Source organism: Muscardinus avellanarius (assembly GCF_963383645.1).
Source record: "Muscardinus avellanarius genome assembly, chromosome: 15".
Lineage (NCBI taxonomy): Eukaryota > Metazoa > Chordata > Mammalia > Rodentia > Gliridae > Muscardinus > Muscardinus avellanarius.
The window spans coordinates 63547736-63559136 of NC_137801.1; the positions used below are offsets into that span (position 1 = coordinate 63547736).

General features: G+C 47.3%; 1 protein-coding gene across 1 annotated transcript; it reads left to right on the forward strand.

The window, feature by feature from the left end:
- Positions 1-1640: 1640 nt before the first annotated feature.
- Positions 1641-11130, forward strand: PROKR1 (prokineticin receptor 1; the record flags this gene model as incomplete). The annotated part of the gene is made up of 2 exons (XM_080711799.1): positions 1641-2125; positions 10434-11130. 2 exons carry the CDS (start codon positions 1641-1643, stop codon positions 11128-11130), a joined length of 1182 nt encoding a protein of 393 aa, XP_080567925.1.
- Between the last annotated feature and the right edge of the window lie 271 nt (positions 11131-11401).

Consider the following 11401-nt stretch of genomic DNA (forward strand, 5'->3'; position numbering starts at 1 on the left):
CTCCTAATGATGCCTCGCCCACAAAGTTTCTATTATTCTTGGCTTTGAAAGTTGGCGTTGAGCTTTCCTGGTAGCACGCGTGTAAAGGTCTCTATCGGAGGTGGGGAGGTGGCACGCCCCTGAGACGAACAGAAATTGCAAGGAGCCTTTGCACTGCAGCCTGGCCTGCCCGGCCTCCCGCCTCTGAGATCTGGGTTCTGCTCACACACACAGGGGCAGAGGGCAGGGCTGAGCTGGACAGAACACAGAACTCAGAGGGAGGGACCAATTGCATGGGGACTGGGAGAGGGGGCAGCTATGGACTTAGCTTCCTGAGGTGTGAGGGGCTGTACCCATGCCTGCCTTTGAGGGGTCTGGATACACGAGAGGGTTGTCCTAGGGATCTTCCCTGAGCCTCTCTTTTCCAGGAACTCAGGGTTGCCATTCTTCTCCTCCTTGTTCTTCTGACATTTAAGGTGCTTTCTAGACCTAGCCCTCTCCCTGCATCTAGCTCCTGGGCCTGATGTCTTTAGGTTCTGAGACACTACAGGAAAAAACACAGGGGCAGGGAACTCTGCGTCCTCTCTGTCCTTCTGACAAACCCTCTCCCCCACTCCCATCCCAGCTCCATCACCTGTGTTGTGGTCCCTGGACCAGGATCCTTGCAAGTGGCTAAGAGGCCTGAGTGCCCACCATTCAGGGTGTAACACCCTGTCTCTCCAGGGAGCACTGTGCTTTACAGACAGTATCGATCATCTGCGTGGAGGATGTGGAAACCCTGGGTGTTTAAGTTGTTTATCTCAGGACGTGCAACTAGGCAGGGAAGAACTTTGCTCTCAGGTCCCCTTTCTGACACACTCAGTTAGTGACAGAATGTGACTTTGTCCCTATAGCTTCTGCCTGAAGACAAGTCTTGGGAAACACTGTGCCCTACTTCTAGGGTCACTGCAGACTTTGATGTGTGACCAGGAAACCCAGCTAGGAGCAGGGAAGGAGGCTGGTAGAGAGCACCATGATTTTACAGCTGTTTCGCCAGAAGCCCAGCCTCTAGGAGCAGATGAGGCTGTCTCTAAGCTCTGTCTTTGATGGCTGGCATTCAGATTCATTTCTCTTGAGCCACTGGAAAGGAGCCATTGTCACCATGGAAGGGGACTAGTTCACAGGGACAGAGCTCAGGCTGTGGGGACAGCGAATAGAGCTTGGGGCAGGTCACTTCTGTTCCCTTCCCCTTCCCGCATTCCCAACTCTGGTCCTCCAGGAAAAGTGCAACATTTCTGAGTCTTTGGTGGAATGGAAGTACACAATCAGGGCCCCGTTGTCTGCAAGCCATCCAGCCCTTCCTAATTGTGCAGAGATGTGGTTTTCATTCATTTGCTTTCTCTCGGTGGTTCCTTTATTTCCACTCCATCACCCGAGGCTCACTCTGAGCAGGTGGCTAATGGGTCTGCTTAGGTTACAGAATGATTTTAAGTTCAGCCAGGTTCACTCCAACATGTAGCCAACTGTTTGTTTGTCTTTCTAAGGCTTAGAGCAGAGCTTGGATACTGTACCCTGAGGATGCTGGCAGGGACCTTCTGATTCATTAGGAGACATCAGGCTTGTGCTCAGAGCTCCAGGAGAATTCCCAGCAGTGTTGCTCTCTCTCAGCACCACCTGACCAGATGGAGGTCGCTGTGGGGGTCACGGGTGAGAATACCACCAACACCTCCACCAGCTTCCTTTCTGTGCTCGACCCCTACGGAGCCCAAGCTGTCTCCTTCCCCTCCAACTTCAGCTACAGTGACTATGATATGCCCTCAGATGAAGACGAGGATGTGACCAATTCTCGGACTTTCTTTGCTGCCAAGATTGTCATTGGCATGGCCCTGGTGGGCATCATGCTGGTGTGTGGTGTTGGCAACTTCATCTTCATCGCTGCCCTGGCCCGCTACAAGAAGCTGCGTAACCTCACCAACCTGCTCATCGCCAACCTGGCCATCTCTGACTTCCTGGTGGCCATCGTCTGCTGCCCCTTTGAGATGGACTACTACGTGGTACGCCAGCTCTCCTGGGAGCATGGCCATGTCCTGTGTGCCTCTGTCAACTACCTACGCACTGTCTCTCTCTACGTCTCCACCAACGCCCTGCTGGCCATTGCCATTGACAGGTGGGTACATGGGCAGGAGGGGTGAGGGGTAGCAAAGGCAGCCAGAGAAGAAGGGACGTGGCAGTCATCCCACTTCTGCAGTTGCAGATGAATGAGAAGTATCTGTATCCCTGTAGCCATGGAAAGTTTGCCCATGGATGGAACAGTCAGAAGAGTTCGAGGTTTCCAGCTTTGGTGAGATAGAAGGCAGCAGAGCCCCCTAGGGTGGGTCAGTGGGAAGGCTTTTGATCTGATGCTGTGGATCTGCTCCTCCACCTGAACTTGCTCATTGCAGTTAAGAACAGGTGTTGAGGGACGATTTTAAGTTCCAAGTGGTTATTTATTTATGTATTTATTTATTTATTTATTTGGTACTAGGGATGGAACCCAGGGGCATTCTACCTCTAGCCTTTTTTAAAAAAAAATTTTGAAACAGGGTCTTGGTAAGTTGCTGAGGGTCCTTTGAGGTTGCTGAGGCTGGCCTCAAACCTGAGACCCTCCCGTCTTAGCCTCCCAAGTGCTGGGATGCAGGCATGAGGCAACTGAAATACCTTGAGTAAAGTTTCTGTTTTTGCAAGACTTCCTCTACTAAAACATTAGCTTCTAGCATGAATTGATTTTTAATTGGTCAAGAAAGTTGTTTTGAAAAAAAAAAAACACAGGCAAAAGAGACCCTACACTACCTTTTGTTGTGGTTGCAGTAAATGCTTTGCACCTTCACCTCATTTACATGCAGTGGCGCAAACAGTCTCTTTCTAGAGATGACAAATGCAGTCAATCACAGCAGCCTCTGCAGATCTTCCCTATATTTAGCTTTCACTGGTATTAACTTGTACTAATGGGCCAGCGTGGTCCTTGGGCAGAGTCTTCGCAAGCTCCTCTGCCTGCTTTTGACCCACTACAAAGCACCTTGTTATGGTCTACACACAGTCACCCTGAGGGTCGAATCAGGCCTCCGTGTACTTGGAGCTGAACAGCCTGCCCCCAGAGGGCCCAAAGCGCACACATGTGCCCTCGCTGTCCCCTGGCCTCAGGGCTCTGGCGTTTCCAGCCTGGCCCCGGGACTCGGGGCACCTGGGCAGTGTTCCAGGGAGGAGCACAGCTAATAGAGCATGTTTTTTGAAGCTGCAGATGAGGCCACTGGGGTGAGATAGCCTTGGAAGAAGTCTATTTCTGAAGGTTTAGGAAGGAACCTGGCTTTAAAACCACCGAGGGGTGGAGCTTTTGCCTCCTTTCTCAGGGAAGGATACCAGGGAGTTAGTGTCTGAAATGGCCCTTGGCCCATCACCAGGAGCAGGTGCTCAGAAGGCTATGTCTCCTCCATCAAAGCCCTTCACAGAAGTGGTGGGCCCCAGGATGTGTCCCCTTAGGCAAGGACTCCGGTGAACTACAGGACAGCAGCCAAGCAGAGTATTCACCGCCCAGTTTCCCCCCAGGGTTACCAGGAAAGAACTCCAGGGACTTTGCATCTGAGCTTTTTTGAAAATGGAAGCGGCCACCTTCTCTTATAGCACATGGACAGCATATGGGGTCATTTCTGGAACTTTCAGGCATCTTTTCCCAGGGGGTGCTCCAAGCTATTGAAAGGAGGTAGATGGGTGCCTGCCATGGATGGGGCCCTGCTCCCTGGGCGAGGTCCATTTTACCTTGTAGGAGCCCCCTTGTCAATAAGGCTGACAACTGTAGAGGGCTTTGGGAGAAAGGAAGCCAGGATAGATGAAGGGGCACTGGGCTAGCTTTAACATGTAAAAGGTTTAGCTGTGTCAATCAAGCAATCAACCCTGACCTACTGAACTCATCAAGCCCATATCCTACTTTCATACCAAACTCAGCTTGTCTGAAATAGGCATTTGACTTATAAGTGGAAGTTTACATATCGCAAACAAAACACAATAAGAAAGATGGATTAGGGAGCGTGGTTTGCGCTGTGGGGCTGCTGGCTGCTGTCATTCAGAACAGGGCTGTGATTGGAATCTTGCACCCACACACTGGAGGATAGCTCTGTGTGCCCGCCCAGGGCCATCCACGGCTTTGCCTCACTAATTGGCTGACCCAGTGCACTGTGTTTTTAATTGACACTTCTGCTCTTTGTCTCAAATTATGTTCATTTTAATGTACTGCTACCATCTAGTTTCAATTTTATGGTCTAGAAATCACTGATTTGGCTGGGTGTAGTGGTGCACGCTTGTAATCCCCGTGCTTGGGAGGCAGAGACAGGAGGATGATGCAGGCTCGAAGCCAGCCGCGCTGGCTTAAGAGACCCTGTTTCCAAATAAATAAATGTATAAAATAGGTCTGTGAGTGTAGCCCAGAGGTAGAAGGGTTTCCAGGAACCCCAGAAACACCAATAACATAAAATAAAATAAAGAATAAAAAAGAAATCACTGATTTGTTTATTTATGTATTTATTTTATTGTGGAATTGGGGATTGAACCCAGGGGAATTCTATCTCTGAGTTAAACCCTCAGACCTATTCTTTTATTCTTTATTTTGAAACAGGGTCTCACTAAGTTGTGGAGGATGTAAGTAGCTGAGGCTGATCATGAACCTATGATCCTCTTGTCTCAGCCTCCCAAGTACCGGGATTAGAAGCATGTGACACCATACCCGGCTTAGAAATCAATGATATTTTTTGGTCTGGTTTTACATATTTAAAATTTATCAGTAGTTTTCAGGTTTGATTTGGTTAGCTTGAGGCAACTAAATTTTTGTTTTGTTTTGGTGGTACTGGGCTTCCTGGGAGCCCTTCTACCTCAGGACTACAATCTCAGACCTATTTTATACTTTTTATTTGGAAACAAGAGTCTCTTAAGCCAGCGTGGCTGGCTTCGAACCTGTGCGATCCTCCTGTCTCCACCTCCCAGGCGAGGGCATTACAAGCATGTGCCACCATGCCCGGATAGGAAACTAAATTTTTATCTTGGAATAAGGAATATACTTAGGGTTGTATAAATGCCTTTATTTTTGTTTAATAAGAAACATCTGTAGGGGGGTAATGTTAGCACTTACCCTGCCTGGGTTTGAATTCCTGCTCTATCACCTGATGTTGGTTATTTAACCTTTATCTTCCTCAATTTTCTCATCTATAAAATGGGATAGTATGAAAACCTAAAGTGTTTGGTTATTTTGAGTAGTAAATGGAACAGTATCTATAATTGCTTAGAATAATGGTTTAAGACAGAGCAGCACTGATCAAAGAGTGGATATTATAGTTCTCAAATTAACTCTTAAAAGAATGAGAACAACCAAACCAGACACACTAGTGAATATTTCTGATGGGATAACCTGTTTTCATGGAAACAATTGTTTTTATAGTGTGCCTTGCACAAAATAATAATACAAGGCTTTGAGTTATTTTGTGGCACTGGGAATTGAACCCAGGGGCATTTTTCTTCTGAGCTACACCCTCAGCTCTATTTTACTTTTATTTTGAAACAGGATCTTGTTAGGTTGATCAGAGTCTTACTACACGCTGAAGCTATCCTTGAACCTGCAATCCGCCTGTCTCAGCCACCCAAGTACTGGAATTACAGGCATATTCCACCACGCCTGGCTCTAAAAAAAAAGTTTTTAAGAAACATGGCTATCAAGATATAGCAGAACAGAACTATTTATTTTTACATAGTTATGTATCATTGACTATATATCTTCTGCCTGCTTGGATTTCTGCCTCTGCCCTTGGTTCCATCTTTCTCCCAGGCATCTCAGCTGGGATGAACATCCTTCTCCAGCATTCCTTCAGTCACCCCTGCCCCACCTTGCTCACTAGGCTGGACTCATACACTCCCCTTGGTCCTCCCAGCCTTCAGCATCTCTTGGCTCCACCCATCTGCCAGTCCCACTCCCTCCCCCCTCCCCATGATCCATAGCACACCTTCATTTACTCACTCAGCCATGGCATTCATTCCGATGGTGCATCTTACAGGGTTGCTACAGTGTGGCAGGTACTATTCCAGGCACTGGGGATATGATGGTGGCTAAGATTTTAAAAGTTTGCTCTCACAGAAGTTATATCCAAAGGATGGAGAGAGATGACTGTCAGGCAAAGAAACATGGAAGATAATACCAGGAGTGGGGAGTGCACTGAATAAAAGCAAACACACTCACAGAAATACTGAGAGTGGCAGAGGACAGGGCCTACTGCGGGTGAGGAGTCAGAGAAGGGCGTCTGAGAAGACATTTGAATCCACCTCTGGCTGGGAGAGGAGTCTACTTGGTGGCCATTGGGACAGAGCTTTCCAGACACAGGGAATTATAAGAGAAAATGCCCCATGGTAGGAACAAACTTGATAGGTTCTAGGAACAGAGAGAATGTCCCCATGGCTTGAAGGAAACAAGCAAGGCTGCAGCCACATTAATCTATCAAGAACATGTCTCCTCTCTCTTGTTTAAATGACCAATAATGGCCCCATTGTCTGCAAAGTACAGCTCAAACCCTTGTACTTAGCTCCAACCATTCATTATCTTGCCCCAGACTACCTCTAGTATTGTGCTGGGTAAACACATTTATGTCCTCTTTTCCAAACACAATTCCAGTCTTTTTGAGAACCGTTACCATGGTTTGGAAATATACATATTTCTGTGCACTCTGTGCCAGGCTCTGGATGAAGGTGAAGTTTAATCAAAATCCTCTTAAGTGCCCAGGATTCATGGACAGCAAAAGAAGTAAGACATCATCACTGCCCTCGGGGAAACTTACGACATAGGGTGGGTGACGGAAGAATGAACACAGCAGGAGCCATTAGGAATAAGTAAAGAATAAATTCTTTTTTTTTTTTTTGGTGGTACTTGGGGTTGAACCCAGAGGCTTTCTACCTCCGGGCTACACTCCCAGACCCATTTCATATTTTATTTGGAAACAGGGTCTCAATATGTTGCTGAGAGCCTCACTAAGTAGCTGAGACTGGTTTTGATCCTCCTGTCTCAGCCTCCCAAGCGCGGGGATTACAAGCGTGCGCCACCATGCCCGGCTGTAAAGAATAAATTCTAAATGAAGTATAGAAAAGGGTGACATGTTTGTGTGCTGGAGTGGTCAGAGGAGATGGATTTTTAACTTGACCTTCAGCAAATGAAGAAAAGGGTTTCCAAGAGGATGGAACAGTATTTGCAAAAGCCTAGAAGAGAGAATGAATGCCCGAGGTGAGCAGAAGGAAGGTTTGAGAGCCACCTGTGGCAGGGATAAGAAACAAAAAGAGTAGAGCTTAGAAAAGATAGAGGCATATTTGAGAAGAATCCAAACCCGACAAAAGAGACAAAAGAGTGTAACCTGGTGGCAGAGGTGAAAAAGATCCCTAGAGATCAGCCCCCCCCCCCCCCCCCCCCCCGCATCTGTGATCTGTGTTTGCTCTTTGTAATGGAGACACCTGCAGTGCCTTGGAAGTGAATCCTTTGGATCTGCAACACATGGGGTGCTGGGGTATCCTCCTTTCTTTTTCTAGAATCTTGGAGACACCAGGAAGTCAGAGCTGGGAGACTCTCTTCTAGTTGAGGAGACCTGCTAAGGCTTGAGTAGCCACGCCCCACCCAAATGGCCCTTTGATAGTTCATCACTGGCGGTGGCTGCTCCACGGGGCAGGTCCTGCGCTCTGCCCCTCCCAGGACCAGCCTAGGAGCTGCTGTAACTTTTGTTAGATCTGGCCCAGGGTTTGGGATAGAGAGGAACCAAACTCTGTGCTCAGTCACCTAGCGCACTCTCATCACACAGACTACTTCTGGAATATTTCTTTGTCCGGTGGCCTTTATTCCTCATTCTCTGGGAACTGTTGGCTTTGAATGGGTCGGAACCTAAGCCCCTGAGGTTGTAGACACACAGGGACGCAAGGGCTTTCTCATATGTAGAGAGAAGCAGCTGCCAATTGTCTGACTGCTTTGTGGAACATCAGTAAGTAGAAACCATCGGTGATGAAGAGGAAAGAGGAGAAGGGCCCTTAGGATACCGGGAAGGCAGGAGGAGGGGGCATTGTTTACTCTTGCTGGAAAGGAAGAGGGCTGATAGCATATTGGAGAAGTCACTGGATTTGCAGCAAGATGCAGGTCTGAGTCATGGCTACATCATTTTCTAGCCGTGTGGCTTTTAGAAGGTTATTCTACTTCTCCAAGTTTTAGCTTACTCATCCATAAAATGGTCATTGTGTGCTCTGACTCATTTAACAGAGTCAAGACTACCTAATGAAAATGAAGTTAAAAAAATTATCTGTAAACTGTAAACTTAAAACATAAGCAAGAATTACTACTACTGGAGTTCTGGAGTTCCTGGCCCAGCTGAGGCTGCTGGGAAACTCTGAAATAGTTTAATGCAACTCGCCTGTGGGGGAATGTGTCAGGAAGTCCTCACAATATACAGCCCATAGCACTAACCCTGGGGGTGGAGTTGGGATGATGTCAGAGAAGGCCAGGGTGAAATAATCCCAAAATTAGTTCTGAAGTGAAGATTTGGGTTCAATAAAGTACAAAGTAGTATAAGACTTATAAATTCAGTAATTGCTAATAATAGATAATTGAACATTGCTGTGTATACAAAATAGCTCTGGACAAAAAATACGTTTTAAGGTAATAACAGTTTTTGTATATTAATAGCATATTGTTCATATACAGTAGCTTATAGGAGCCTCACGGTATCCAGGTGGTATTTCCATTTTACAGATGAGGAAATTAAGCCCACAGGGTTAAGAAAAATGGCTGAAATTCACATAGCGAGTTGCTACGAAGCTGGGACTGAGTTCTTGGCTTTCTGAGTCCTCAGTCGGGTTCTTTCTTGCAGGTTCATTGAAAATGCTGATTCTGATTAAAGACTTAGGAAGTTACTCTTGGGAAAGGAAGAAACAGAATTATATAGTGAAAATTTGTGTAGGGAACAAATGTGAAAAGAGAAGTTTTCTGTGAAAGTGTAGTGAGCTTTCACTGTGGGGTAGACAGCAATTCAGCCAATGAGTGCTTGGATCTTGTTCAAGTCGGAGCACATTGGATGCTCTCGGGACATCAAAAGCTGCGTGGCCTCTATGAAGGGTCCATACATGAGCGCTCACAAAAATATCACCAATGCTCTGCAGAGGTCCCCATTCAGCACTAAGGAGATGGCTGAAGTGCCAGGGATGGATGCTGGTGGCCAGGGTTGGCAGCTGGCATGGTGCCCTCCCCATCCAGCTTCACTTAACATCTTCTAGGGGCTGGAAGAGGGCAAGAGTCTTATTCCAGTGAACCGTCCAAATACTGGGTATGGCTGATTGTGTCATAGGGGAAGGACAGAAATACAATAAAAAATGAAATTCTCTTCAGATCAAAATTCCAAGAAACATGACTCCCAAGGAATTGGTTTCAAAGGAAACAGAATTGGCATGGCTTTCCATTAAGCCTCCATCACATTTGCCCTGAGTTCTACCTGACCTGAGCTGCAGACACTCAGGAATGTGTTGGTTTCCAGTGTTGATTTGTTTTTCTCTCCCATCTTCCCATCTTTCTGCTTCTCCAACTTTCACCCCCTGCCAGACGTGCAAAGCCTTCCAGGAAACCAGAGCTCTTTGCACAAGCATGGGAAACACGGTCATACCACACAGATGACTCACGGCCCCCAGAAAGGGCTTTCTCCTTCCTGGACCACTGTGGTAACTGTCATGTGGGTTCTTTTGGAAAGGACAAAAGCAGTGTCTCTTACCATCTGATGCTTTGTGGTTAAAAATAAAAAACGTAGTCGTGTGTATTCTCGATTGATTTTTCACATCGGCCCTGCGGGGTCAGGTTAAATGTTTTCTAGCAAGGGTCTTGTGTAGATGACCCCGAGGAAGCCGTCCATCTCTCGCTGGCCTCCAATTTCGATCTGGAAAGTGAGATGAAGGGCAACGTGCTCTTCTTCCACCTCTGCCGACAGAGAAATATTTTAAAAGATGTGGAATGAAGACAGAACTTTGCTCACTGCTTCCACAGAAAAGGGAGCGTTCCCCTAGCACAGCGTTGGAGACACAAGGCCTACTTAGCTCTAAACTTCAAGGTGATTTTGACGACCAGCCTGGAAACACTGCCAGGCTAGAAACTGCTGGGAAGCATTATTACTACTTTTAATAATAATTGTTGCCTTTTATTTTTTTTTCAGTACATACCAGGTTGGAAATTTTGCCAGGAGCTGTTCAAACATTATCACATTTAATCTCTAAAACCCAAAACTTTTGCAGAAAAGGAAACTGACGTTAAGAGAGATTAAACAAAACTCACCAGAGGTGGCAGGGCTAGGTAGCGATGGGGTCCAGGTCTCTCCCCTCACAACTTTGCCAAGGTCAATTTCTCACCTGGTCCCTTCTCCTGCCTGTGGCTAACCCCACCTTTGTTCTTGCCCCAGGTACCTGGCCATTGTCCACCCGCTGAGACCACGCATGAAGTGCCAGACAGCCACCGGCCTCATTGCCTTGGTGTGGACGGTGTCCATCCTCATCGCCATCCCCTCTGCTTACTTCACAACCGAGACGGTCCTTCTCATCGTCGAGAGCCAGGAGAAGATCTTCTGCGGCCAGATCTGGCCAGTGGACCAGCAGGTCTACTACAAGTCCTACTTCCTCTTCATCTTTGGCCTTGAGTTCGTGGGCCCCGTGGTCACCATGACCCTGTGCTACGCCAGGATCTCCCGGGAGCTCTGGTTCAAGACGGTTCCTGGATTCCAGACAGAACAGATCCGCAAGCGGCTGCGCTGCCGCCGGAAGACGGTCCTGATGCTCATGTGCATCCTGACGGCCTACGTGCTGTGCTGGGCACCCTTCTATGGCTTCACCATCGTGCGTGACTTCTTCCCCACCGTGTTTGTGAAGGAGAAGCACTATCTCACCGCCTTCTACGTGGTTGAGTGCATCGCCATGAGCAACAGCATCATCAACACGCTGTGCTTCGTGACGGTCAAGAACAACACCATCAAGTACTTCAAGAAGATCATGCTGACCCACTGGAAGTCTTCTTACAATGGGAGCAAGTCCAGCGCTGACCTGGACCTCAAAACGATGGGGATACCTGCCACCGAAGAGGTGGACTGCATCAGACTGAAGTAACCGATGACCTTGCAAAGTTCAAATGCAAGAGAGAATTTTTGGGACAATGACCAGTGTGCTTGGGTACACACACCAACCTAGAACACTTAGTTTTCTTTAGAGGGTAGGTTAAATGGAAAATTACAAGGATGCTATATTCAAGGAGGTCAGAATTTCTGAAAGTGATGTGACTAGACACTGTCACTCATGGTTGATATTCAGTAAATACCAAACTTGTGTAGAATTAGCACTGGTGAAACCTATTAGGCTGATGACATTTAGTTGACAAAAT